The sequence below is a fragment of the Pseudoliparis swirei genome, chromosome 5, assembly GCF_029220125.1.
Source record: "Pseudoliparis swirei isolate HS2019 ecotype Mariana Trench chromosome 5, NWPU_hadal_v1, whole genome shotgun sequence".
Classification (NCBI taxonomy): domain Eukaryota; kingdom Metazoa; phylum Chordata; class Actinopteri; order Perciformes; family Liparidae; genus Pseudoliparis; species Pseudoliparis swirei.
The window spans coordinates 8,200,004-8,226,108 of record NC_079392.1 but is presented as its reverse complement, the minus strand read 5'-3'; the positions used below and the strand labels follow the sequence as shown (position 1 = coordinate 8,226,108).

Below are 26,105 nucleotides of genomic sequence, written 5' to 3'. Positions count from 1 at the left end.
AAGAGATGGCTTTGATTACACTCCGATCTGGCCATTACCAGCCCACAGACAGACTCTATAACACAATAACAAATGGAGACCATCAGTCAGTCCATCAGTAATAAGCTACAACAACCATTCTGCTGATGGGAAACACACCTAACAATCAGAGCAGCGGGACTGAAAAAAGACATAAAAGGAAACTCGTGCAAATCTAAATTAAATGTACTCTCCGATAATGAATAGGTGTGTTTGATAGAAACGCGACATGTAAGGCGTTGGCTTGGAGGATAGCGGTCAAATCGGGCCAGCCAGTTGACTTCGCCCCGGGCGGTGTATCGACAGTTGTGTATCTTGGCCTTTGGCAGAATATTTCAGAATATTTTAAACTTGTGCAACATTTAGGCCATTAAATGTGGATTCTCGTTTTTTTTCCTGAGGGGTTGGAACAAGTCCAGGACATCACAGAACCCTTCGATGAAGATATTGACACACACATGTATGGTACTCTGTGCTCAGGCCGGGTATCAACCCGAAACACTGAACAACATGTGTCGGTACTGAGTATCAAACTGGCTCTGAACGCATGCTAACAATGTTTTTATTTGAAATGAAACACTCATTGAGAACTGACATATTCAATTTCATACATTTGATCAACTAATTGGTAATTATTCATGAAAAAAGGTTTCACAAGTTGTAAATACCTTGGACATCTAAAATGGGTCTTTGGCATTTGTTGTGGGCACTTGCGGTTAAATCAGTTAGAGGAAAATAAAATGACTTTATTTCTACATAATAAGTCTGACCCTTAAAAATGTTGTCTCATGTTGTTTGAACGGCATAACATTTTATTTTATTCATGTTTTAGTGAACTCAACACCATGTTGACCCGTCACCAATATTGAGTTATGCTGATATTATCACCATTATAGTAATTTTACAGCCTTGTAAATGTTTTTTTTTAACAGCACAGTTCTCAAAGTAAGCTGTTGAAAAACAAGAATTGTTGTATTTAGTTTTTCATATCAGCAATAATAGCAATATAAACTGTGAGCATCCCGTCGCCTCATATGTTTTCCTTTATAAAAGAAACACACAGAGGCATTTCCTTCATCTGGTGAAGTTCAAACTGAGATGCTAAAATCCATCAAATCAACATTAGTTAAATATTACAGATAATATGTCACATCACTGCCGTTGCTCTCCAGTTGGCCAGCAAAGTAAAAACTAGGTGAGGTGGCTGCCAAAAACACATTTTCTGACACTAGCATGATCATGTGTCTTGAAACAAGTCCTTTTTGTTCCAAACAACATGTCTGTTTATAGAAACACAAGCAACAGCCGCTACAGAGTGATCGATTGACTGTTCTCAGATCAGCTAAAAGAGCACGGGAACACGTTTAGTGCCACTGATTTTCTTTTGTTTTTAATTTTTTGCATTTATTGAAAACAATGTCACAACTTCTCCTAAACCTGACAAACAACTTTTGTCTTTGTGCTGGTGAAAGTAATATCGTGATGAACTTCCACTCGTTTTAAGATCTGAACTGTGTATTTAACCATATTTTGGCAAACATATGAGTTTGAATCCATCGTAAGTGAATTGCCGTGCTCAATTTCAGGTTCATATTGTATTTACATTCTAACGAGCCTCCGTGTGATTTAAGGAAGAGGAGCTGGATCTGATTGGTTTCTTGAATATCATGTTTTCTGATCACGAAAAAAGAAACTGACTGGGTTGTCATATTTCATAATTTGTGGTTGGCACCTAGATGTTGCACAAGCAAACAAAAGAAGCTCTCAACTGATCATGTGACCATTCACATGGATGTCTAAAGAGCATCAGACATAAGAATGTGACGTATATCGGCCTGGTTGTTAATTATTTTTGTTCAGAAATTGAACTTTTGGTCATGTTTTGTTGATTGGTTTTGAAAAAGTCTCCAGTATGGTATATAACTTATGACTTTCCATACAATTAAACCAGACCACGTCCTTATTGATTACTTGTCTAACTTCCCAATGACTTTTTCCATCTGGTTTTCATAAAACTACAACAGAAATGATTATGTTTTTGATCCCCAATGCTCTCTTATGTTTGACATGTTGTGTTGTCATCCCTTGAATCGTGGTTTCAGTCTCGTGAGGTCACCGTGTTCACTGGTGATTGGTCACATGTACAGAGTGCCTTGAGACGGTGGTCTGAAACGTCAACTGTACTGTGAGGGTAAATGCAGGATTTGGTCTGAAAGCAGAAGACTGATTCATAAAAAAAATGTTTCTTCTTCTTCTTCTTCTTCTCCTCTTGCCTTTTTGTTTGTAACCGCTTCCACATGATCTGTGGGCTCTGGGGAAGGGGAGATGATGAAACCTAATGCATAACTACCTTCTGAATGAGAGATAAATACACAACGGAGCTGTGGAACATACTGTAAGCAATATAGATAAGACATACTGCGATGTGTAGATCATCAAAAGGATTCATACGTCCGCGTGTCAGAAGATGATTTGCTGCCATGTGAAGTCGGTCACACACACCAACTATACGTGGTGAACAAGACGCACGTTTGTAGAAGTGAAACACAGATATACAGTCCGTCAGGTGTTTCCATCCAGAACCGGACGTTAACAGTCGGAGCGGCTGTATTACCGCAGGGAGCAGATTACTGTACACTTTTAACTGAACAATTATCATCCATGACCGACGCCGTGATCAAGTCAATATGTCTTCTCTGACCCGCTGGAGAGGAGCACCAAAGTATCGCCCGTGCCTGGGATCAATTAACAAAAGTGGAGCTCAAAAACCAGACCGACGGACCTCCAGAGTGAGTCTTTCGGTCTCTGTCCAGATGGTGACGCTCGTGCGGTACTGTGCGACGGTTGCGGTGAAAATGCACTACGTCTTGGCAGCGAAAGCGTAACTCACAGTTCATCCACAAATGGGCAGAGAGGTCGACCACCCGCTTGCATAACTTTATCCCTTAGTATAATACAAAATTGTGAGATGTAAAAACAAGAATCACCTACTAAACAATTGGCATGCTCAGTCAAATTAGCTCTGGGGAGCAACACTTTTTTTTTGGTACCAGGCTGTAAACGTGTTTATTTATGCTGTTAAGTTAAAGGCATTTAAACACGGGGGTCTTTGGGGATTGACTCGTTTTTTAAACCAGCATCCAGTGGCCTGAGAGCAAAGATGTGCTGCTGGGCTGTGGTTGATCATTGCTTACACCCTGTCTGTGTTGTACTTGTACCCTGTGACCTCAACGTTCCCATTAAAAGGGAACATCTACAGATGTCCAACCTTATCTCTGCCTATCGGATCTGTAGCTCTTACTCTCTTTGCTTGTTTTACGTTTCCAACAGCGGAAATGGCATCCCAATAAATGAGTGCAGACTCGGACTTGGAATCTTTACAGTGTACATTTCACAGTGTTTTGCTCGTCCGTATTTAGCCAGATATGCTGCCAAGAGCAAAGGCAGACTGGTGGTGCCTTTGGTCTCCGATGGCAACGTGAAATGAACTCCCTCTGCTGTAATGAATGTCAGCTTGGATGTTGTTTTGGAGATTTTCAGCGATAAGGCCAAACTATTTTGAAGGTTTGTAGTAAATCGTAGACTGCAATGTATTAATCACAGCTCATATCTAGTCTCATATCAAACGTGAATACATTCTTAAAGTATCTCTCCAGCCTGCCCTGCAGGTTATTCCTGGTTTGTGACAACGATGTGCTGTCGCTGCGGTCATGTGATGTATGACAGAAGGACACTCACTGTGTTTGTGTGAGTTCATGCACATTGCACAGATTCCAGTGCAAATGTGTCTAGAAAAGCAATTGTCATGCAACTGGCCATTGAGAACATTTCTGCGTGTGTGTGTGTGTGTGTGTGTGTGTGTGTCCGTCCGATGGCTAATTTGAGCAGGAGCAGATCTGCTGGTTGGCTGAGCTGAAAGCTGAGCTGCTGTGTATTGATCTGCAGTCTGTCTGAGTGCTGCTGCGGTGAAAACCGACTCCTGTGCTGACAGCATGTCCATTAACGCACATCGGCTCATCCACCCGGATGCACTGCAAAAAGTTGACTCCGCATCGCCCCAAAAATCTGCTTCCCCATCATGTCATTAAAGAAATAACTGAGATGGAAACATTTCCCGCTGTCTTGCTTTGATCGGAGCAGTACCTGAGGTTGTTTAAGATTCCTAGTCATGTGGAAAACATAGATCACCCTAAATAACTCAAATAAAAAGGGAAGAAGTTCCATTTATCAGCTAAAAGAAAAATAAATATACTTGTTTTTCTTTTTTTACAGTGTAGTTGGGTTAGGGCACAGACAGACATCCTGGCATCAATATCTATTCTTAGTGGGAGACTTGAGACAACCAGAGTAGAGGAAACATGCTTCATACTTCAATATCTGTGAGCCAGTGTGGGCATGGATGGGGTTTCCTGAAACGAGGAGGAGACTCTGACAATTATTGTTCTTGCAAAGCTGCAAAGCATCCATTTCCTGTCCTGTTCTCCTAAAGCCTCTTCCCTGTTTGAAGAAGCTTCTCTTATGAAAGACAGAGAACGAAACTCATTCGGTTTCTCATCCCATTCTGTTCTGTTTCCTATCCTCCTTCCCAGGCCAGTTGTTGGTTTTCTTTCCCGCTCTGCTCCATCGTTACAGGCCACATGGCCCAACTCATACGACGCCTCATCAGCGCTGCCCTCTTAAAGACTCCGGCTTTCCGGAACTCCCTTTTTACCTCAAACTCATCTGCCCTCTCCTGCTTCCTCCTCTCCGACTATATTCATGTTCATCAGTATTGTCTTTTAAATATGTTCAATGTAAAAAAAAAATGTTAAGAGTACAATTTGTAATGGCTTTAGCTTCCAGCAAAGAGTCAGCCTTTTAAATACCCTAATTCCTTTATTCTTGAAAATAAACCCACAACTTCTACAGCTGTTGGCCACATTCTTATTTATTTATTTATAAAATATTGTAAACGATATATATGAATTTACTGTGAGTTTTAAAGATAAATGTCCAGTTGGATTGTGTGGAAAGCCAGGGAGCAGATGCAGGAGAGGAGTTGTGATGTAACTATTGTTTCTGCTCTCTGTGGAATACTCTTTAGATTCCATTCACATATTTTCTGTCAAACTTATAGTCACAGTGTTGCCTATAAACATACTCAAGAAAATCCGCCGGTCACGCTTTAACAAACCGCACCCAAGCAACTGCCCAGACAGCCGTAAGAACCACTTAACAACAACACATGCAGCAACCAGTGCCATGATCAGCAACCACCGAGCCACACCTAAACAACGACCTAGAAACCCCTGTTAATTACTGAGCAACTAGCTAGACCCAATGGAGACCCCTGCTGCACCCATTGGAAAGGACTGCTAACAAACAGCTCGCACACAAACAGCTGAGCGACTGTTTAGCATCCATCCCACAAAGACAAAACATCAGACTGCAACACGGGAGACGGCTGTTCAGAATACCAGCTTCAAACCGCGAGTCAACACTGGACCACAGTTGTTCTTGACCAACCGATTATTATGGTCACCCTAACCTTCTCATTGTAACTCAAATTTCCCTCAACGGGCCAGAATATGTTTCTATTCGACGCTCTGAAGGGCGTGGACAAAAGACATATTTTGCTTTTTCATTAAGTTGTTTTAAAAACACTTTAAATTCTTCTGAAATGTTATGGTAATTGTTGTGAGTAGGAGTAGTAGTACCAGGAAAAGTGAAAAAATATAAAATAAATAACACTTTAAATTGGCTGTTTTGAATATTTACAGAATGTTCAATATTTGCTAAATGACAAAACGTCTCTGAGGTAAATATTCAGCGTCAACTGTGAGGTGACGGGTTGTGTTTCAAGTATTGCCGTACAGCGCTAGATATCAGCTGCATAAAGCATTGAATCAGAGCCAACTGCTTGAGGGTTGAGCACACACACACACACACACACACACACACTGCATTCTGACCTATTTTCAAATGCTGCAACAAAATCTAGGAGAGCTCTAAAAGTGAGAAAGAGATAAGAAACTCGAGGTAAAGCGAATTCAAAGAAATGTGCTATTTTAATCACAAGTGGAGCTCCCTGTCAGCTGCAGGATGGAGTGTGTTTTGGTCTCCGCACAACGCTGAATACGGTCCATTACTGCCACTCTGGCAATTGGTAATCCGACTCTGACAGACCTTTTTTAGAAGTGAACACTGAGGCCGAGGGCAAAATAACAGATTAACAACCATAATTTGTCCTGAGGTTTTAATGGCCAAAATTATATGCAATCCTCCCCCTTCTTCTATCAATCTAAGTGTCTCTGTGGTCGGTTTGACATTTATAGGCAGCCATGTGCTTTCAATTTCTCCCAGGGACTAATAAAGGCCATTTGAGAAAAGGGGCATTTTGATCGGGTGATTTTTCTCTTTTAAAAAACCTCCGGCCTGCAGAGCGTGGATGTTTGACAGTTACAAATGCCGCTGTGGCAGGTTCGTGTTTCTTCCAACCAGCCTGCCGGGGGATTGATTCTTTAAACTGACGCAAATGTGGAGCGAGGATAAACTGTACGCGCACTCTCACATGCACTGCCATAAAATGGATTCAATAATCCAGACTGCTCTATTAAAATGAGAGGACCCACGTACTGTCAGGACAATTTAGTGTAAAACTACAGTGGCAAAGGAAGGTCAATAAACTGTAATCTGCTCCATCAGAATGAGGAGAACTCTTCAGACAGGACCTTCACCGTTACGCCTCGACTCGATATCGGAAATCACTTGTTTCCGTTTGTTATAGTTTGAGGGTCTGAACTGTAAATAATCCAGAACCGCTGATGCAGTGCAGATAAATCACATTGTGAACTCCGGGCCTGAAGAACATGTCAAGATTGTTTCTTGCCAGTTCTCTCGTTTTCTGAAAGAACATAAACGTTAAACAAAGCCCTATTTTTGGGATTAAATGTATCTGTCGAGTTCAGGAGCCCCATCTGTATTTCATGAGACACGTTCTCACAGGAAAAAAGGTTCAGATGCATGAGACATAACATCCTCAATTTTACACACGAAATGCTATCAAAACTGAGCAACTTAACCATTTCTACAGCAGCTTCCACATCGTTTGAGCTAAAAAGAAGAGAAGAAAAACGTGCAACGTTCCAAGGAGCCCAAAGTGCTGACTTTACGGTTTACATGGAGCCTTTGTCAGAGACAGTTAGACTCATTATTACAATTGATCATCTGCCGACACGTCATCCCCCACACTTGTCATCTCACAGAGAATAGAGGCATCATTTGTATTTTAAATATGAATTTAGTACTTCAAACTTCTAGCTCAAAGGAAGGCCAGTTCTATAGCTTCTCTCATCAGCATAACTGTTTTCAGCTGTGCTAACATAATGGCACGAGGGTTTTCTAACCCTCCATTAGTCTGCTAAGGCGATGAGCAAACACAATGTACCATTAGAACACTGAAAATGGGCCTCTACACACCTATGTAGATATTTCATGAAAAACCAGACGTTTCCACCTATAGAATAGTGATTTACCACATAAACATGTATAGAGTGTATTTCTGATTAATTTAATGTTACCTTTATTGAAAAAAAACTGTGTTTTTCCTTGAAAAATAAGGACATTTCTAAGTGACCCCAAACTTTTGAACGGTAGTGTATATATATATATATATATATATTTATTTTGAAAGTAAAAGGTTTCTCACAATAAAGTAAATAAAAGAGACCACATGAAATCTGAAATAACACAGTATTTGTTCCTTACTCACCAGGCGCAACCTTCTTTAAAACCACTGTGCAACCGTGACACTTTAAAGAATGATTTGTGGGAGACGGTGTAAAACATTTAAATGTTCCTGCGGGCCTGCGACACGGCGGCGGCGCTTTCGAACCCACAGCGTCAGCGATCTCACTCCATTCGCCCTCGTCTCTACATGCGTAGCCGGCGTTTCGGTGGCCTCCCAGCCTGCGTGTCTGCATAAAGCGTGACTCATCCCTTCATCCCTCAGTGGGATAGTCGTATAGGAAAACTTCAAAAGGAGAGCTGCTGCACAAATATAGCCTCCAACCAACCAGCCAAGAGCTGAATACACGTCTTCATATTCAAGATGCATTTACCCACATGAAGCTGACATCCACAATGTCTTTTATCGAATAATACAAACCACCTTAAACCAGGCTCCGGTCTCAGCGAATAATTAATTACTGGGATCTCACTGCATGTCCTGGTTGAAGCATAAACATGTTCAATATCAGCGCGCTGTGCTGGCTGATTTGAATTAACAGCAGGTTTCCACATGTGTGTGTGGGAGTGAATCATTCTCCTCTGCAGTTCTGCCATCTCTATTTTAGTTTCAAAATGATTTCTGTTACATCTCCACGCTGCAGAAGGAAACGCGAAGAGTTACCGGTTGCTGCGCTATATACACAGGACGTAGATTGGTTGCATGTGCCTGCGGATGGATGTTCTAAACTAATTCATGTGTTGGACTTATGTTTGACTGACGTGTCGGAACGCTATGATTCAAAGGCCAGTATGTCTGCAAGCCAGGCCCTTCATTTTCTCCCATATTTATTTTTTTAACTTTATCCAAACACTAAACTGTTGGACTTCTCACTCCTTAAAATGGAGTCTTAAAATGTAGCTCCTTAAAATGAAGCTAAAATGAAGTTGCATGTTGCATAAATATACGACAGCGATGTTGTCGTTGAAATATATACGGGGGGGGGGGATTTAATGTATATACCTCCATAAATGTATATTATTGAGACATAGCTCAACTTATGATCCTGGATCTTGGTTACCAGGAGCCGAGGAGACCCTGGCAGATGTGCAGATGTAATGCATACTGTTTAAGACGAGCCAAAGTTAGCAGAGGAAGGGTTTATGTGAAGTAAAATGAGGTGTAATGCAAAGCTTTTAAAATGGTGCCCCCTGATTCTATAAATTACCGCCTTTTTAAAAAGTCAAAATTGCCTTCAGGTAAAGAAATACAGTTTGTGGTTTTTTTTCTGCTGCAGCTTTCTGTGTCTCAGAATCAATCAGACAGTTTGTTCTACAGGAACTGGTGGATTTCATCTCACCCTGCTGCAGTTTCATATTTCATATGATTTGACCCCCCCCCCCCCCCCCACAATACAACACAAGCTCTCCTCAGTAATTCAGCATTACTCAAACCAGCTCCTCCCCGCTCCTATATGTCTCTGTCCTTCACTAAAAGGGGAACAGCATAATTGCAGCAAGCACCTCCAGAGCTATATCAGACCCATAATGCACCTGGCAAAGCTCCCAGAATCCATTACGCTCGCACAGAACCAGAAACAGAGAAAAAAACGACGCCTCTCATCCTCTCAGTTCAAACGCCAGCAGACATTATTTAGCTGTTTGGCTTTTCATACAGAATGCCGGATTGTAACTTCTAAGACCATGTCTTCATAGGATATATGGCTTTCATATATCTAGATATCATTCACATATCTCCTGTTAATAATTCTGTCTTTGTGTGAGACGTATGAGCAATATATATATAATGTGCAAACTTTCGAAAAAGCTTCAAGGAAAATAATGCCCCGCAATTTCAGAATAGTTCCGTTGTATTTTGAGTCTCAGAACTACACAAAAAATGCTTAAATGTCCTCTTTTTGTCATCTTTTAAGGTCAAAGCTGTGAGGAAACAACTTAATGGCCCAATCACTGCCGTAATGTGGAGCAGTCTGATGAACAGCAGGGTAAGTCTGTCCAATAACACAATACAGATGTAGTCACTGACATCTCTTTATGTTTCTGCCGACGACTGTAAGCCGATCGCAGGTCTTAAATGCCATCCAGTAACTAAAGGAAACACTAATCCTGAGCCTTCAAAAACTTCACAACGTAACAGAAACAGAAAAATATGTCAGCGACCGCACCTCAAACGTGTGTGTCAGCCATGTTTTCTGAAAGGTTGACACACAAATGAATCCACTTGACAAAGCGTTTCAGACTCTACGATTGGGGGCTATTAGGGCTAAGTGTGACTAAGAGGCCAAACAAATCAAAGGGGGAACCACAGTTTGTCATAACATGGGCGGAGGGACAACATGAGGACACAACGATGTTTGGACATTTGGTAGCGACCTCATCCACAGGGCCGATCTCGGGACTGACGGTAGCTTTAACGCGAAAGCAGCGCGAACTACAATCAGCCAGTTGATCAATCGGATGAAAACAAGTCTTCTAATGTGATCAGAGACAATTAAGAAGAAGCCATCTCTCTAGTTGAAAATAGACCTCTAAATGAGAACTGAACAACTATACATGACTGTGTGTGTGTAATATCTAGGCAGATACTTCATTTTGAATGACCAGGATCAAGTTGCAACATCCTTAATATCCAAGCTGGTGTGTTGGAAAGAAGCAGATTGTGGAGAGTCAGCTGGGAGAGGAGGAAGAGTTTCTGTTGCCACATCCTCTTCTCACACACACCTACATGGTGTTTACCAAGCCTGGACACACAGCGTTACCCATCATGTCACAATTAAAGCAACAAACTCCTGAACGTCATCAGAGCGCCTCGAGGTGAGAGCGCAGCTCGTATCGCAGCACAGGTTCTTACCTGCTCGAACTCTCTCAGGCTGTGCATCTGTACCGGCGGGCCTTTAACCGTCTCATCACACGAGAAATCTGCACGTAATGGAAAAAGAAAGACAAGGATGGATCAAATGAAACACGATTTTTCAAGTTTCAGCTTTGTGTTTTATCATTTCTGTTTGAGTAATGTAATATCATATCTTTTTTTTGTTTTGAACTGCACATCTTGAATGTCCAAATAATAATCTCCATTGTTCCTTTTGTGTGTGTGTGCGTGAGTTTGTGTGTGTGTATGTGGGGGTGGGGGGGATCCTAAAGACATGCATGTAGGTTTAGTTCTATAATTGAGGGGGGCACAATAAAGTCCCATGTTCTTTCTTTTGAATACATAGAAGTGCAAATTCCTAACTATTTTATCGATGCTCTTACTGTATCTGACCTCTGACCTGTGGGAATGGAAAAGCCTGATGCAACAGACTCAATATAATTACATTGAGCTTGACATTTGATTCAGCAGCTGACAAACCGCTCTCCCCTCAGCTTTTGGCCGTATCACATGGTCTTCATCGGTTGGTGAAAGTGGTTTGGTCGTCTTGGAAGTGTCTTGTATTTTTCATTATTCTTTTTAAATTCAGGACGGCAGCTTTACAGGTTACTCTAAACGTCCTTTCCGAGTGAAGAGCGTGAAATACAATTGAAAGCTATAAAAAAAAATTTAAAAACGCTAAAATGTGAAGCTTGAGTAAAGATGGTTTTGTTAATGCAAGATAAGCATCATTTTCAGAAGAGCGCACATGTTCTGTGTTTGTCTAGTGGACATGTCGTGCAAATAAACGCATTTCATCTTCAAACTGCACCATAAATCCTGAACTATTTCAGAAACTATTTCAAATGAATTACCTTCATTTAAAATAGTTCCACTGCTGCTGAGAATCATCAGTCACACAGAACACAGCTGAAACGTAAACACCTCTGGGCACAGTGCGCAGCATCTCTGAGACGTCGCCTCATTATAACCCTATTAAACGTGGATATATGGGCCGTGTCCCCGCACACACACACACACACACAAGCACAACCGACATGGTATAATACCGTCCAGCTGAAACACTTCCAGTGGTCTTAAGACATCTCAGAGCCAAACTTATCATCTCAAAAGGCCCGGAGCGTTCCCAGAAAGCCCCACACAGGACGGATCTGTAGAATAGTTTGTGTTTTATTCTTCTCAAAGCGAGGGCCAATTGGTACGCAGTGGAATGGGGGTGGGGGTGGTGGAGTGCCAGATCCCAAGGGGTGTAATCAAGACGACTTTGGCAGAGCACAGACTTCTGACGGTTCCTTTAAATTGAGGCGAATTAAATGTTATTAAAAAGCTGCTGGGTAACATAAAGGTGGAAGGTATTCTGGAATTATGCCTGGAGCAGAACGACGGCACAACATATTAAGCAACGCTGATTTGAATGACGCACTGGTACAACCGTACACACACACACACACACACACACACACACACACACATACATGTGTTGTGTTGTTGTACTTGTAAGGCCCCTGAAACACATTGTGCGTATTTTTAGCAAACCCCTCACGGACCCTTGTCGTTTAAGAAGCTCCGGGAGCCAGTGACACGGAAGCCAAACATTGTTCAGATAAACCACCTCCAATGATGCAAAGGTGGTTAAACAGAAACATTTCCATTTATGTACAAAGCTGGAGTCAGGACGTGATTAGCATAGCTTAGCATAAAGACTGGAAGCAGGGGAAACAGCTAGTCTGGCTCTTCCTAAAATCTTTTTTAACGGCCTTTACAATAACCTCTTGCGTTGTATCTCGCTTTTTTGAGAGAGAGACAGAGAGACAGAGACAAAGCAAATATGCATATTTCAAACAAAGGCAGCACAAATCAGATATAAGAAATGCATCTGATGGAAATCACCCGTACCCAAAATTAATCCCCATACCCATCTGTTCTGCTCACTCTATCATATATATACTTTTTTTTTAAACACAGACACACGCACACAAAATAAGTTAAAAAGAGGAAAATTGTCAAAGAAAATAGAAAATGTTACGGACCCCACAGATTGCTACTATTTTCCTTAAAAGGAACTAATCAATCGATTACCAGTGCAACACTGAGTGTCTTCTAGTCAGTAAACAGCTGGTTAAAACTTGAGTTGAGTTTAAATAGATCCGTCATTAAAACGTTCCAGCGTTTTTTTTATGGAAAGTAATATAACCTCCAAATAACTATGGAACTACTTTATGATGTTTTGGTTGTGTCTTCAACCCACAAACAGAAGTAAAACAACACACTATCATCGGGGTGGTGGCTGCTCGGGCCTTTAACCGACTGTTGCTGCAACAGACTCGTCAACACAGGCCGAGGGGGGGGGGTAACCGTAATGAGGGGTTTCTACTGGCTTTTACCTGGAAAAACAAACTGTTAAAGTCTAATAGGCAGGACACATGAGACCAAGAACATTGATTAGAGGTGAGAGAATAAAAAAATAAAAACATCAACAGAGAGCAATGGAGTATTCATATATTTGGGATATGTACTTACCCATCATATGTCCGATGCTCTTGGGTCTGGCCCGTTTCTCGTCACCACAGTGCCTGAAACAAGAGACAACCATCAGCACTGTCACATGCGTATTTACACACACAAACATACACACACACACACACACACACACACACACACACTCATGCACACACAGCTCCTTATCCCTGCACTGAAAGCTGCGTTCATGGTCCACCATGTGTTCCCCTCCGGGTACACACACCCTATCTGCTTGGTGTCCCGTCTGCTTCACACGCCGCTGGAAATGTGGCCAATCCTCAAAAAGCACCGAGGGTCAAAAATAGTGCAGGATGAGCCGAGCTTCCCACTGACATGTCGAGAGACAGCGGGCGCACTCACACACTGGTGGTGGAAACTGAGTCAGCGCATGCTTGAAGTCACACAGCCATCACTCAGCAGCAGAGCAACAGTAAACAAAGACGGAGAGTGGAAGAATCCATGAAATCCTTCCACCAACTGGTCACCACTCTATGAACAAATTAAACCCTCTGGGGTTTTATTACTCATAGAATGCACATTTATTCTTAGTTCAGCTAATAAATGACTTCGCTGGCTGCTAACGTGAAGGTTTGTGTTTTTCCTTGACCTAAAAGGGTAAAAAGGTATAATGCTGTGCTTAACGTGGCTTAATGATTAAATAGGATTCTATCTTGATCAGAGGAACGTGGGCAGGATTTTCTCCCCATTAGCACTTCCTCTGAGCCTTCTATGAATAATCTATAGACAAGATTAAGTCAAAGTAGCCGTAAGATGTTTCTTTTATCAACTTAATTGAAGATCCGGCAACTGAGGAGCTTCACGTCAGGGTGAGGATGTAATGAGACTTATTGTCTCAAAGGCTTTGAGTGCACTTATTTAACAACATCATGACCACCTGTGTGTGTGTGTGTGTGTGTGTGTGTGTGTGTGTGTGTGGGAGAGGGTACTACTAGACCTCCATGCTGGCGGGAACACTTGGAGGTACTGTGAGTAGATGAGTGAGAACGACATTTGTGCTCTCAGGTGTGACGCTACTCGTCATCAGACAACCACAGATCAGCTCCCCGACAACTTTTATACAAACTGATCCAACACTTGCAATGTATGTGGGCCGAGGTTTCTGTCGGACACGTCATAACCTCTGCAGAACGATTACACAACAGGCCTGACCTACTCTGGATGATTGACCCACACATCCTGTCTCATCGTTCCAGCACTTCATTGAAACTGTGTGCAGCGCACACGTGTAATACGTCTAAATAATAATAGTGACGGTGTGAAGAGATTCTCTTGTGTCAGCTATCTTCAGAAAGCGCTGAAGGGCATCTCTAAAGTACTGCGACATATATTTAGGTGATTAGGAATGCAATTAGCGGCGTGTTGCTATCAATCGTGTAAAAATGCTGAGCAATTAATAGTCATAGCTGCTGAAACAACGAGAGTATCTTCTTCCTACCAACTTGTTTTTCCAGCTTCAAAAAACTGTCTCATAACTTTTTTAATAACGATGTGATGAAACAATAATTTTCTCTCTCTCTCTCTCTCTCTCTCGGTGCACACCAAACAAAGATGGCGACCGTGACCTGCAGTGCGTTCCTTTGGGTTCCAGCCGGGAACCTTAGTTTCACGCTGCTATCGTTTTCCCGTCATCTCTCTACTGTTAACTCAATAACAGATTTAAATGCTTAAATCATACTTAAGAGGGCCAACATCGTGGGACAGAGAGAACAAATCAACTCCAAGACATCAGTTTGAGCTCTGGACGCATTTTAGCTATGCGTGTGTAATTAGTGTTAATATTTAGAGACATCTAGAATATGTCCATTTGACTCCTGACTTGTATTATTTCCCTCAGTGTAAACATCATATAGCTTCAATGAAGAGCTCTAATTGTGTTTCATCCAACAAACTACATCCGATACAGAGAGACGCTATGTAATAAGACACACACTAAATTAATCTGAGGAGTTAAACACATATCTATCATATCAAACCTGATTAAAAGTTCTGACATGCGTAACAGACCAAGTGTGTCTGAAAATACAGGAGTGAACCAATATAATTCAGGCGTTTTGAAGTGACTGAAACGGGCTCAGCCAATGGCTGCCCATCAGGAGCGCCACATGTGGGAGTCCAGACCTCATTATGTAACACTGGCACAAAGGTCCTCTTTTCATTGCAAGGTAAAGAAGATTTGTTTCCAAACTTTTTTCACCCGCATTCACTGGAGAAGAGAGGCTTTTCTATTCACACATAAAAACACCAACCGCACAATCACCCACACCAAACCAACAAACCACACCATGACTCATCACAGGAGCTGTTCTCACCCAGAACGCCTTACCTTCCTCTGTAAAGATATCCACTCATTTTTCAGCTTTGTGAAACAAAAACAAAAAAATACAATTCCAGCTCCTCCATCAGCTCCCGGTATCTCCTCAACCGGCAGGTGAGTCAGTCCGACTCCCTGCCTGGACCTGAACACATCCGTTTGTCTTCCAACCGGCGAGCAGAGCTCCAGCAGACAGTCAGACGCGGGCCAAAGTACCAGGCGGAGACGCACAGCCGGGACAGTTGGTGCTGGAAGAGAAAATCTTCCCGGCCGAGCAGTTTCTGACTCCTCAGAGCGAGAGCAGAGTGACCACAGTCAGGCCGGTTTGGCCGCGAGGCTCCCAGAGGAGCGAGCCAAGCACCCGGGCAGTCATTTGACGTGGCACAGGGCAGCAGAGAGAGAGGAGGTAAACACCGGTGGGGAGCAAAGGTACACACACTGCCCGGGTCAGCATGAAAGCATGATCTGTTTCAGCATGCAGACGCCATAGCTGGTGAAAAACAGTGTCAACTACTTGCCTCTGGTAGTTTTTTGAAGGCAGGGTGGAGCACAAGGAGGGCACCCGAATATTTGTGTGTTCATGCATTTCCTCCTCCCCCTGCAGGTGTGCGTGTCTGACGTGTTGGAGCACGCTTGCAGCAGGTAAAAAAACAAACAGGTAGGAATCTAAACCCAGAACCTGCTTTCTCATTTCTGCTTGCAGGTCACACACACACACACACACACACACACAGATGAGAGCTCTTTCTTACACAACCACATTAACTGAGTCTATTATCGCTCTCTTAGAATTGCAGTTCGGAAGACCAACAGTGCAGCTGTATTGACTTGATTCAAACCGACAGGCAGCACATTGAGGCTGGTGGAGCGAGCTCAGGATCAAAGACAGACAGCGGCGGGCCCCGAGTCAGGATCAACGTCCATGGAAATTCCTCCTCGGTGCTTCTCCAAACAGGAGGGTGTGGCCTGCTGGAGTGTGTATCTACAGAATGGCGTATGTGCACACACAAGACACACACAATTTGGCACATTTGATTGATCTTAAATGAACATCTCTGCAGTTTTGGGAAGTTTCGTCACTTTTTGTACGATTTTGTACGCAAATAATAAAATGGTGCCCTCGTGAACTGTAGCTGACCAGAGGAACTATATAACTGATCACCCTGAAGTCTCATCTGCAACCATTCAGATATACTGCTGTTTCAGAATCACTTTCAAATTAAAAACAACTCCAGCTGTTCAGCCTTCTAATCCCCGGAGGGCTTTTATTGTGCAATATTACCAGGAAGTGTTGACATTCAAGGAGAGAAGCTTAACACTGTCACGCAAAACATCATTGATTGGAAATTGCCAGCAGTTATCTTTATTTGGTGTCTTTTTTGTTTTCACCTAAAGGAGCTTCAAAGAAAAAATAGAAAAGGATGTGACTGCAATGAGCTATCTGGACTTTTAAATGAAGTACTCCACTGTGTGCCAGATAACAACCGTCCATTAAAATAGACCTCAAGAGAATCTGCATGTGAGGTGTCTGTCCCTATAAAATAACTAAGACTTCCTGAAGACCTGCAGCTTGGCGTGGGAAAACTTGAGCAAAAGACATTCCAGATTCACTTGTGTCTTGTGCATAAACAGACACATTGTGCTGTCGACTCTCTCCCGACCAGCTGAGGTATCCTCACATACCTGCCTCACATTCCACGCGTGCAGCCAGTTCACTCTGGAGGGGCAGCGGGACTGCAGCCCTCCAGGTCTGAGCCGGGGAGGACACAGAACATCTGAGGATGGACTGAGAGGCCGAGCCAAACGCGTTATGCAATCAGCCAAAATAACAATCCATCTCTTTTTGTGATTCCCTGCCCAGTACACTTGGATTCTTGGGAAGTTTATCGGTGCCTTTTCAACTGTTCTTCAAGTGGAGCTCCGAGTCTGAGACACTGGTTTAAAAAAAAAAAGAGCAGTCGCTGGTAGCGGATCATGAGAGGTTTCACAGAATAGGACGGAAAACGTATTTGTGAAAAATGTGCAAAAGTATCTTTGGGATTTTATTAAGTAAATACATTTAACGGAGAAAGGAACTTCACTTTCTAGGGGGTGGGAGGGGTTTGCAAATTGTGACAAGAGCTCACGAGTAGACGTTGCTCTTTTTAAAAGGTATCACAAGCCACAATGGGTTTTAATGCTATTTAATTTAAAATATAAAAGTATAAAAATTAAAAACAAATAAAGATAAAGTCAATAAAGAGTTGAAGATGCTGAAGAAGCAGCTGTGAGGATGATGATGAGTGCACTCATTTAGAGTTGTTGCATACTTGAAAGAAAATGTCACTCAGATAAAACATTTTCTAAATATCCCTATTGTCTGTTGATCTAAACTTTTTTTTACTTCATATAGACATTGTTAATTTACGAATCTGCATACTTGATATATAGATGTGTCTGTGCCGTTTGCATTTGCCCGGCTCAGGTTACACTTCCAAAGTACACGAGACAAGGTGAGAAAACTTGTGATCGGATTGTCGTGGATGAGTTTCCATGTTTATGTTCTGGAGAGCTCTCGTGATCAGATGAACCCGAGAACCGGGTCAGTTTGTTCTGGACTCAGAATCAGAGCCAAGTTGACCGAGTTCACAACAAAGTTAGCCAAGATGAGTGCGCTTGTTATTTTGGTTTGAGGTGAGGCCGCCCTCCCGGCTCTCTGACTGGGTGAAGGAGGGGTGAAGTTACAGCAAGACGAGAAGAAAACTGGCGTGAGGGAGAAGAAGGGCAGTCTGTAATTATCCCGATCACACCTTTCCTCTGCTCTTCCCACGTCAACCTTCCATGTCTATAGGTTCCTCCCTCAGTGGTCCTCCTCTGTTCTGGCAGCCGTCGCTAGAACAGTTGGAACCTCCTTCGTTCACACTGCACACGTTAAAGCTGCACGTTGAGTCCCTTCACACACAGATGCTGATTAATATGTCACACAGTCATCTGGAGACGGAAAACACACAGTTGCCAAACTACCGCTGAGAATCACCAAACAAACAAAAATCACATCTCAAATCCCAGCAATCCCTCACGATTTGCGGAAAGTGCGTTTGCACACACTGCGTCCGTAGAAATCGGCCCGACGCGTTTGAGTTTAAAACCTCCACAAACACAGAAGTCCTGAGATCACTCTCGTGAATTTACAGATCACATAGCCATAATCCAAGAATGGAAACTTCCATATCTTTCTATTCCTGCTAAACATTAAAGAGGCGTTCCTGTTTCTGTTCAAGAAGCAAAGAGACTCATTTTGAGTAAGGTTTCTGACACCAAAAGAAACCCCTGTGTTGCAGCTACATTCTGTGGTTCAGGCGGACAAAGGCAGGTGCTGTTAGACATCATCTGTACACTTTCATTTCAACTTCATCATTTAAACTCCATCTCAAAACATTCTTGTTTACACTGGCATTTGGTTGATATGAATATTCTATGGCCTGCTTTTTATCTTCTGTTTGTTTGTGTTAATGAACTACTGTACTGCACTTTGTGACACTTTGTCTGTGATAAGTGCAATGTAATTAAACTTTACTGACTTACTTAACTTTACTTATTCTCCAACACTCTACATTACATGTAATTTATCTGACGCTTTTATCCAAAGCAACTTACAATTATGTTACATTCATACACCGTAGATCAGGGGTGTCAAACTCATGTTCACCGTGGGCCAAATCAGCTTCATGGCTGCCCTCTTAAAGGGCCGGAAACACTTTATAAACTCCTCGAACATATTGTTAAATAACTCTCTTTGCATTTGATTATTGTTTATTTGAGTGTCGAAATATTGTACATAAGAAAATGTCTCTAATATTTCAACATGAATCCATTAAATCTAAAACCTTCAAAATAAAAGCACGGGATAGTTTTCTTCAATTTCTTAAAGAAAAGGTGATCACGTGTCTTTAAAGCCGCCAGGGGCCACATAAAGCGATGCGGCGGGCCGGATTCGGCTCGCGGGCCTTGTGTTTGACACATGTGCCGTAGACACAGCTACTGGGAGCAACTCAGTGTGAAGTGTCTTGCTCAAGGACTCGGGTTGGGTACCGGAAACCGGTGCCAATGTGGTACCGGTTCCAATACAACCGGTATTACCCGGACCGAAACGCAACGCACATTTCGGTGCTTCTTTCCGGTTCCTGAGCCAATTTGAAGTTGAAAAAAACTATTGTTGTGAACTTCTCTGGTGACTCCGCCCTGTCAGCAGGTTACGATAGCCTCTCATATTTAACTTTGACAGCGGAGGCATGCGCCGTGTGTGACTACGTGACAGGGTTGCCAGGTCTGTGTGACAAAACCAGCCCAATGGCCAATAAAACCAGCCCAAAAACCAGCCCAATATCAGAACTCAAAATATGCCCGTGCCAAACCATATACACTGCTTTTAAAGTCCATGTCCAGTACCGCTGCTAACCACGTTGGTGCCCTTAGCATAACTCCTTCATGATGCCCCCCTGAGATAGGAAAGTGAGGGGGGGGGGGGGGGCTACGAGCTACGAGCGTGACAGTCTGCTAGCAGATGTGTTGGTGTCCAGCGGTCCCGGCTGTATACCCGGTGTTACCGGGAATATAATGACGGAGGAATAAAGACCGTGGGGCGTCACTTTGTTTCAGTGTAACTCTCGCTGTCAGAAGCAAAACTTTATTTGTCACGTGTCATCTTCAGTACCTCTGATTGGTTGTTCTCTGCCCATCAAAACAGTGACAGGATTAACCCTATAAAGTCTGCACATGACAATACATATCACATCATATCATGGAGAACATATATTGTGTATGTTAACAGTCTGATATCCGTTGTTTGTCAGTGCTCCATGATAACGGCTTCTACAGGGAATATGGCCGAAGAGGTTTTTAATGTCCTCATTGTGCGTTTTTAAAAAAAAGTATCGGTTCAGGCACCGTTTAGGCACCGGTATCGTTTTAAAAGTACCGGTTTAGCACTGGCATCGGAAAAAAACAAAACAATACCCATCCCCATCAAGGACACATCGACTAGGGCGGCAACCGCCTGATTGAAAGACGGACATGCTAACCACTGACCCACAGTCGCCCCCGACCATCTCTAGAGGGCGGGGCACAGGCCTCCTCACTCCCTCCCACTCCATCCAGGGCCGGCAGTGTGTGACTCCCCTCTGTTGGGAGTGATGCAACCGCCTAACTCACCCAGTCGCCCGTCAGAGAGAGCTGCGATAATGCATCAAGGTAGGAGGTGTAGCGTCAATGCAAAACAATTATAATATACACACACACACATACACAAACATTCAAACACATTCAACACATAATATGATGATGAAGCTTTATTTGGTTCATTGAGAACATGTGGCCGTTATTATTGTACTGCAGATGTTTTCACTAAAACCTAGTCAACAGTCAACTGCATTTATTATGAATGAGTATCAGACCAACCCCCCATCCAAGCTCATATTACTAAACACCACTCTTAAGAAATAATCAATAAGTCAGCGTGATGTTTTGGCTCAACCAATAACCTCTTAGCAGTGGCCAAGTATTCAAATGCTTTACTGCAGTGAAAAGCAGAAATACCACTGTAATAACAGAAATACCACTGTAAAAGTCTCACATTCACAGTGAAAACCACGAGTCTCCATCATTTTTTGGTGGTTTTTTTTCTTTTTTTTCTTCAAGCACCTAAAAAACACATTGCTGTAAAAGAATACTGAAGTTCTGAGGTAAAATGCCCCGTAGTGTCAAAAATTTACATACAACGTACTCAAAATATGTAAAATATCAATAATGAATAGTAAACTGAGATGCTTCTTTTTGAGCAGATCCCATGTGATCTAAGTCCAAATGCCTCCCAGAAAAAAAAATGATTTGGGCATTTTTGCTTGCAGTCGTATAGTATAGTATATTGTATAGCCGAGACAGTTATACGGTTACTGTCAATCACAAGCAGAAAATAACATATTGTCTATAAACTGTAATGACTACAGGTGGAAACCACAGTCTGGTTATATATGTCCTGTCTGTTAAGTGCTACACACAATAAGTTGATATTAAGTTAACATGCAGAGGCCTTTTCTACGCAGATGCATTTTCTACCGCCCAAAATGAAGCCAGTTTGGCCAAAAAGTGTTTCAGAAAAAGTGAAACCTGGCTAAACATTAGCTGGAACACACTGTAATCCGGCATCTAAAAAGTTAAAGCGCGCATATTCCTTTTGGAGTAATTTGGGCCAAGAATGCCCTGTTTACTGCAACAAACATCCCTCAAATTCACAGGTGGATCACTCTAACTGTACCTCCTGGATCAGATGTCATAGTTTAGAGTGAATGCCAGTGGACGAAGGGCTAAAACCAGAGAGGAAAAGCTCAGTATGGACTTGAAGACCTGTGGATGCTTTGTGAATCACAGCTCGGCCTCGAATAACCTGCATGCCTGAATGGAATTTGCATACGACCACAGACTTATTCTAAACACTTTAAGTCTCTTAGAATTTAGCGATATATATATAGACCATCAGTGTTTTTGTTGTTTTTTTTCATATTACCCGTTGACTTAACATATCCCAAAGAAAAATATATGAATGAGTGTTGCTCTGCTTTTAGCTGCTAGCCTCCATTCATTCACTACAGTCTGAAAATCAACTTTCTTTGATAGCTAATCTATCCAGACAAACATGTGTCCCAATTAAAAACACAAAGAGCAGAACTAATCACACACACACACACACACACACACACACACACACACACACACACACACACACACACACACATAACATACACACACGCACACATGCAGGGCCTGCTGGGCATCATGCAGCTTAGAAATCAATAACTCAATACTGAACAGGAAACTGTTCTTGTCCAGGAGCTGACAGACACCTCCACCAGACAGCTTGTCATCAACTCTGGATGCTGGTTTAGGGTCTAACTCCATCACTACACCCCCAGGGTGCCTGCAGGGCGAGTCCATGATGGAGCTGTAAACTGTGTTAAGTCTGCAGCAACACGTATAATCACATGTAAAGCAACGCTACTATCACACTGGCATGACACCAATATGTGAAAGCAGTTATGTCACGCTATTGCTATTCCGTTACCTCTAGTCCCGCATTAGTGGAGTGTGTGGCGGGGACAGCAGCGGTCTCCTCTCCATCTCCTCTTAATCACGTCGACGGGATCTTCCGCGCACATCACCGGATCACCGGATCGTCTCTAGATTAAACATCCGTCATCCGAGTCCCCTCCGCCGGTTAGAGCCCGGATCCATGCGCGAGCATCCCCGATTATCACCTCAATCCGGAGTCAAAGAGATGCTGTGCTGCTCTCAGACGCCACCGCCGGTGCTCCCGTTTCAGCTCATTGGTCGGTAGCCCCCACGCGTCAGCTGTCTCACACACACACACACACACACACACACCACCACCACCACCACCAGCAGCAGCGGTGCGGCGTACCCAAACATCAGAAGAAAAAGCCTCGTGGCGCGCGGTTGGGGAGGCCTGTGCTCTCGTTTTAGGTACAGTCATGTGACCTATCGGACTGTGGACTAAAACAGTCCAAATGTAAACAGATGGAGAGCCGTCATGATCAGGTGACTGCACCGGAGTTATCTCGTGGGACACCGGGGTCATGACGTCCTAGCTGTGTTTGTGGGAACGTGGTGAGTTTGACGGTTACGCAAAGGTGATCCATGACGGTGGGTACAACAATGGGGGATATGGGGAAACAAAGTTGCATAAAGTTTCCGGTGTGAAAAGACAAAGAAATGCAGAAAATACCACTGAATTGAATATATGTGATATGCAAATATTTCTTGAATCCTGAGGTTAGTCAGTTATGGCCCCAGAGAAAGTTTTCTCAATAAGATATGATACAAAATGGAGAGGAAGCACAACTGCACTGCAAGGTTATTGTCGGCTTCTTGACTATTCTACACCGTTTTATAAAACACCTGGCCCTGTTCTCTCCTACCGACATTATGAAATGCTTATTATAATCTCACTCTGCATGTTGATCTTGTTTTTGTCCCACATCAACTCACGTGACTCATGTCTTGTTTCTTCCATTGTCTTTCTTTGATATATTTATAGGTTTCGTTTCATCACTCCTCACTTCTCCCACTCAGCAGATCTTCCTCCAAACAAGCCTGTGCCAACAATTGCTTTTATGTCACCTGGTGGCCAAATGCGGAACTACACCCTTTCTTATTGTGTCACCTTCTGTCGTCACTTCTTTCGTGTGTTTATATTTGTGTGTGTGTGTTTGTGTGTATGTGTATGTGTGTGTGTTTGTGTGCGTGTGCAGACTTTAATTACTCAAACGTGTTGAAACTATTTATTGGGAAATGATCATAGCTGCAATTAGGTGAACAGGCATGTTGAATCAGTTATCTTTAAAACTCTTTAAGAGGCAGTCAAAGGGTATAGGAGCCCCCCTGTGTGTACCGACCGTGGCCGTGTAGACGTGTTGATGAGCGACATTGCGTTTATGAACATCTGCGCCGCTGACTCTGTTGTAGAAATACGGAGCCGCCCTCACTTCAGTTTTCCTGCTGTGTTTGTTTGAATTTGTCATCGTGCGTGACGTGCAGGCCGAAGTCAGGACATTTCAGCTGACGGTTAATATTAGCCCGTTCCTGCAGCCAGAGCTGATGTGGAGGTCAAAGCCCTCTTCGCTGGAGGATACGCGACGCCCCGGCTCCGGCCTGGCACTGAGGTCCAGAACTAGTGTTACAAACACACGGTACTTGATTCTGTTTGTTGAGCTACCCGCTGATGAATGATGACGGGGCTTGACGTCACTTTCCTTGGTGATGGCGAAGGCGATGAAGGTTTAATGATGACAAACCAGAAAGTATACACAGAGTTACCCCTCGTCATAAAAAGGCCCCTCAAAACTAACGTGAGAATCAAAATATTTCCAAGGTAACAAAGCAAATCACTTCAGCACCAACTCCAGATAACATTAAATTCCCAGATGAAAACTATTACTCTCTTCCCCCTGGATCAAATAGTGGCAAAAAAAACACACCTTTGTTGCCCTTTTTTAAAATTGTTTTCTCCTGCGGGGAAACAGGAATTGCTGGAATACAAGCACAAAGAATACAGTTTGTGGCTTAATGAGGGATAAAGGAACAGGTGTGGCTCCATCAGGGAACAACCGGCCCGGAGGACCTCAGGAGCCAGGAAGCTCGCGAGGCGTCTGGCGGGGAGATGTTGTAACACAGCGTCTCCTAAGAGCTCAGGGATTCGAGAGGAAGGCATGTGTCGCCATGACGAAGCTGTCAATGCGAGTTGGGAGAAAATGCCACGATACCCGTTGATTCCTGAGATTCGTCGTAGCCTAAATGCTGCTGTTTGCTAGAAATGTGTCAATTGTAGCTCGGTTGCAGAAACAGCGCTGTCACCTTTTACAGGTCGTGATGCAAGCAGCTGGTTTCTGCAGGACAAATACGAACTTAGTTAAACTCTAAGGCCTATGTAGAAGATCAGGGAAGAGCCACCATGTTCTTCTCTGATCTTTGCTCTGCCTTTCGTCTCCACCTCATTGTCTCCCACTCCCTCATCATTCCTGCTGTCTCCGTAGATGTAACATGTGTGCGGGGCAGTTTAGCCAGGAAGGAAAAAAAGATCCTCTACGGCACAATCGCAATGAGCGGAAAGGGGAAAATAAAGATGAAGAAGAGCCGTTCCTCGGGGGGGAAGTGAGGCCTATTCAGGATGACGATGAGTCAGAAGAAAAACAGAATCCAGCAACTGATGAGTCTGACTGAAAACACGTGGAACGCTACGCCGCTGGAGGTAACGTGTTATCGGTCCAGTTCAGATTCGACTCCCTCCGCTCCGCCAAAGTCGGACCCGGTCACGGAAACATGTAGTTACGGCCGATCGGATCGGACCCACTCTGGAAACTGCAGAGTCAGTGCTTTTTTATGGCCGCTTGGCTGAACCGGAGGCCCCGCTTTCGTTCATCATGCTGCATGCGTACTGGAATCCTGTGTGCTTTCCTGTGCTCGTGCAGCAGAGCGTGGACAGAGTCCGGATCACACGCGGCCCCCGCTCTCCAAGTCCAGCGTGTCGGTTCGGGAACTGCAGGGTGCGACTGAGGTGAGGTCCCTATCATGGGGAGGAGTTTACATTCAAGACTCTACACACACGTGTTAGGTACATTTTTATTTGCCCATTCATATACTCTAACACGCAATACCTTTGTATTTCGTGTCAGCAAGAAAGGTGAATAAATAACTGATTAAAGTTTAAATTAATTTAAATTTTTTAAAAAGCCTTATCTTGATTTAACTCTACAGTGTGAAAGTCACATGGTTGTGTTCATGCTACGTCTGCTACTTCACTCCATTAATAAAGCGAGAGATAGACTTCAGATCATATTTTTTAAATTGGAACACTGGAACAATACCCCCCTATCTCATCATCTGCCTGGGCCTTCCAAACAGTACATATATATATATATATATATATATATATAATTGTATTCTTTTAATATATATATATATATATTTTAGATATATTTATATGATATGTATATATATATATTTATATATATATTTTAGATATATATATATATATCTCTCCGATATATAATGTGACAATGCTTAGGTCACAAAACAACCCTGATTGGT

The 26,105-nt window shown here is 43.0% G+C and overlaps 1 protein-coding gene and 1 long non-coding RNA gene across 3 annotated transcripts in view; one reads left to right on the top strand and one right to left on the bottom strand.

The window, feature by feature from the left end:
• Positions 1 to 22,759, bottom strand: part of pde4dip (phosphodiesterase 4D interacting protein) — an 84,062-nt gene extending 61,303 nt beyond the window's left edge. The window contains exons 1-3 of one of the 2 annotated variants that reach the window (XM_056414010.1): positions 22,564 to 22,759; positions 13,136 to 13,188; positions 10,595 to 10,662 (exon numbers count right to left, since the gene is read on the bottom strand). In XM_056414010.1, coding sequence (XP_056269985.1) covers positions 10,595 to 10,662; positions 13,136 to 13,142 — 75 coding nt within the window. In that variant the 5' untranslated portion in view covers positions 13,143 to 13,188; positions 22,564 to 22,759. Of the gene's footprint in view, positions 1 to 10,594; positions 10,663 to 13,135; positions 13,189 to 15,479; positions 15,590 to 22,563 lie in introns of those variants that run through there. The other variant, XM_056414009.1, reaches the window with a different exon arrangement.
• Positions 15,810 to 18,996, top strand: LOC130193517 (uncharacterized). The gene is made up of 3 exons (XR_008831658.1): positions 15,810 to 15,896; positions 16,072 to 16,125; positions 16,257 to 18,996. It is a non-coding gene; the product is annotated as an uncharacterized LOC130193517 (long non-coding RNA).
• Positions 22,760 to 26,105: the final 3,346 nt, after the last annotated feature.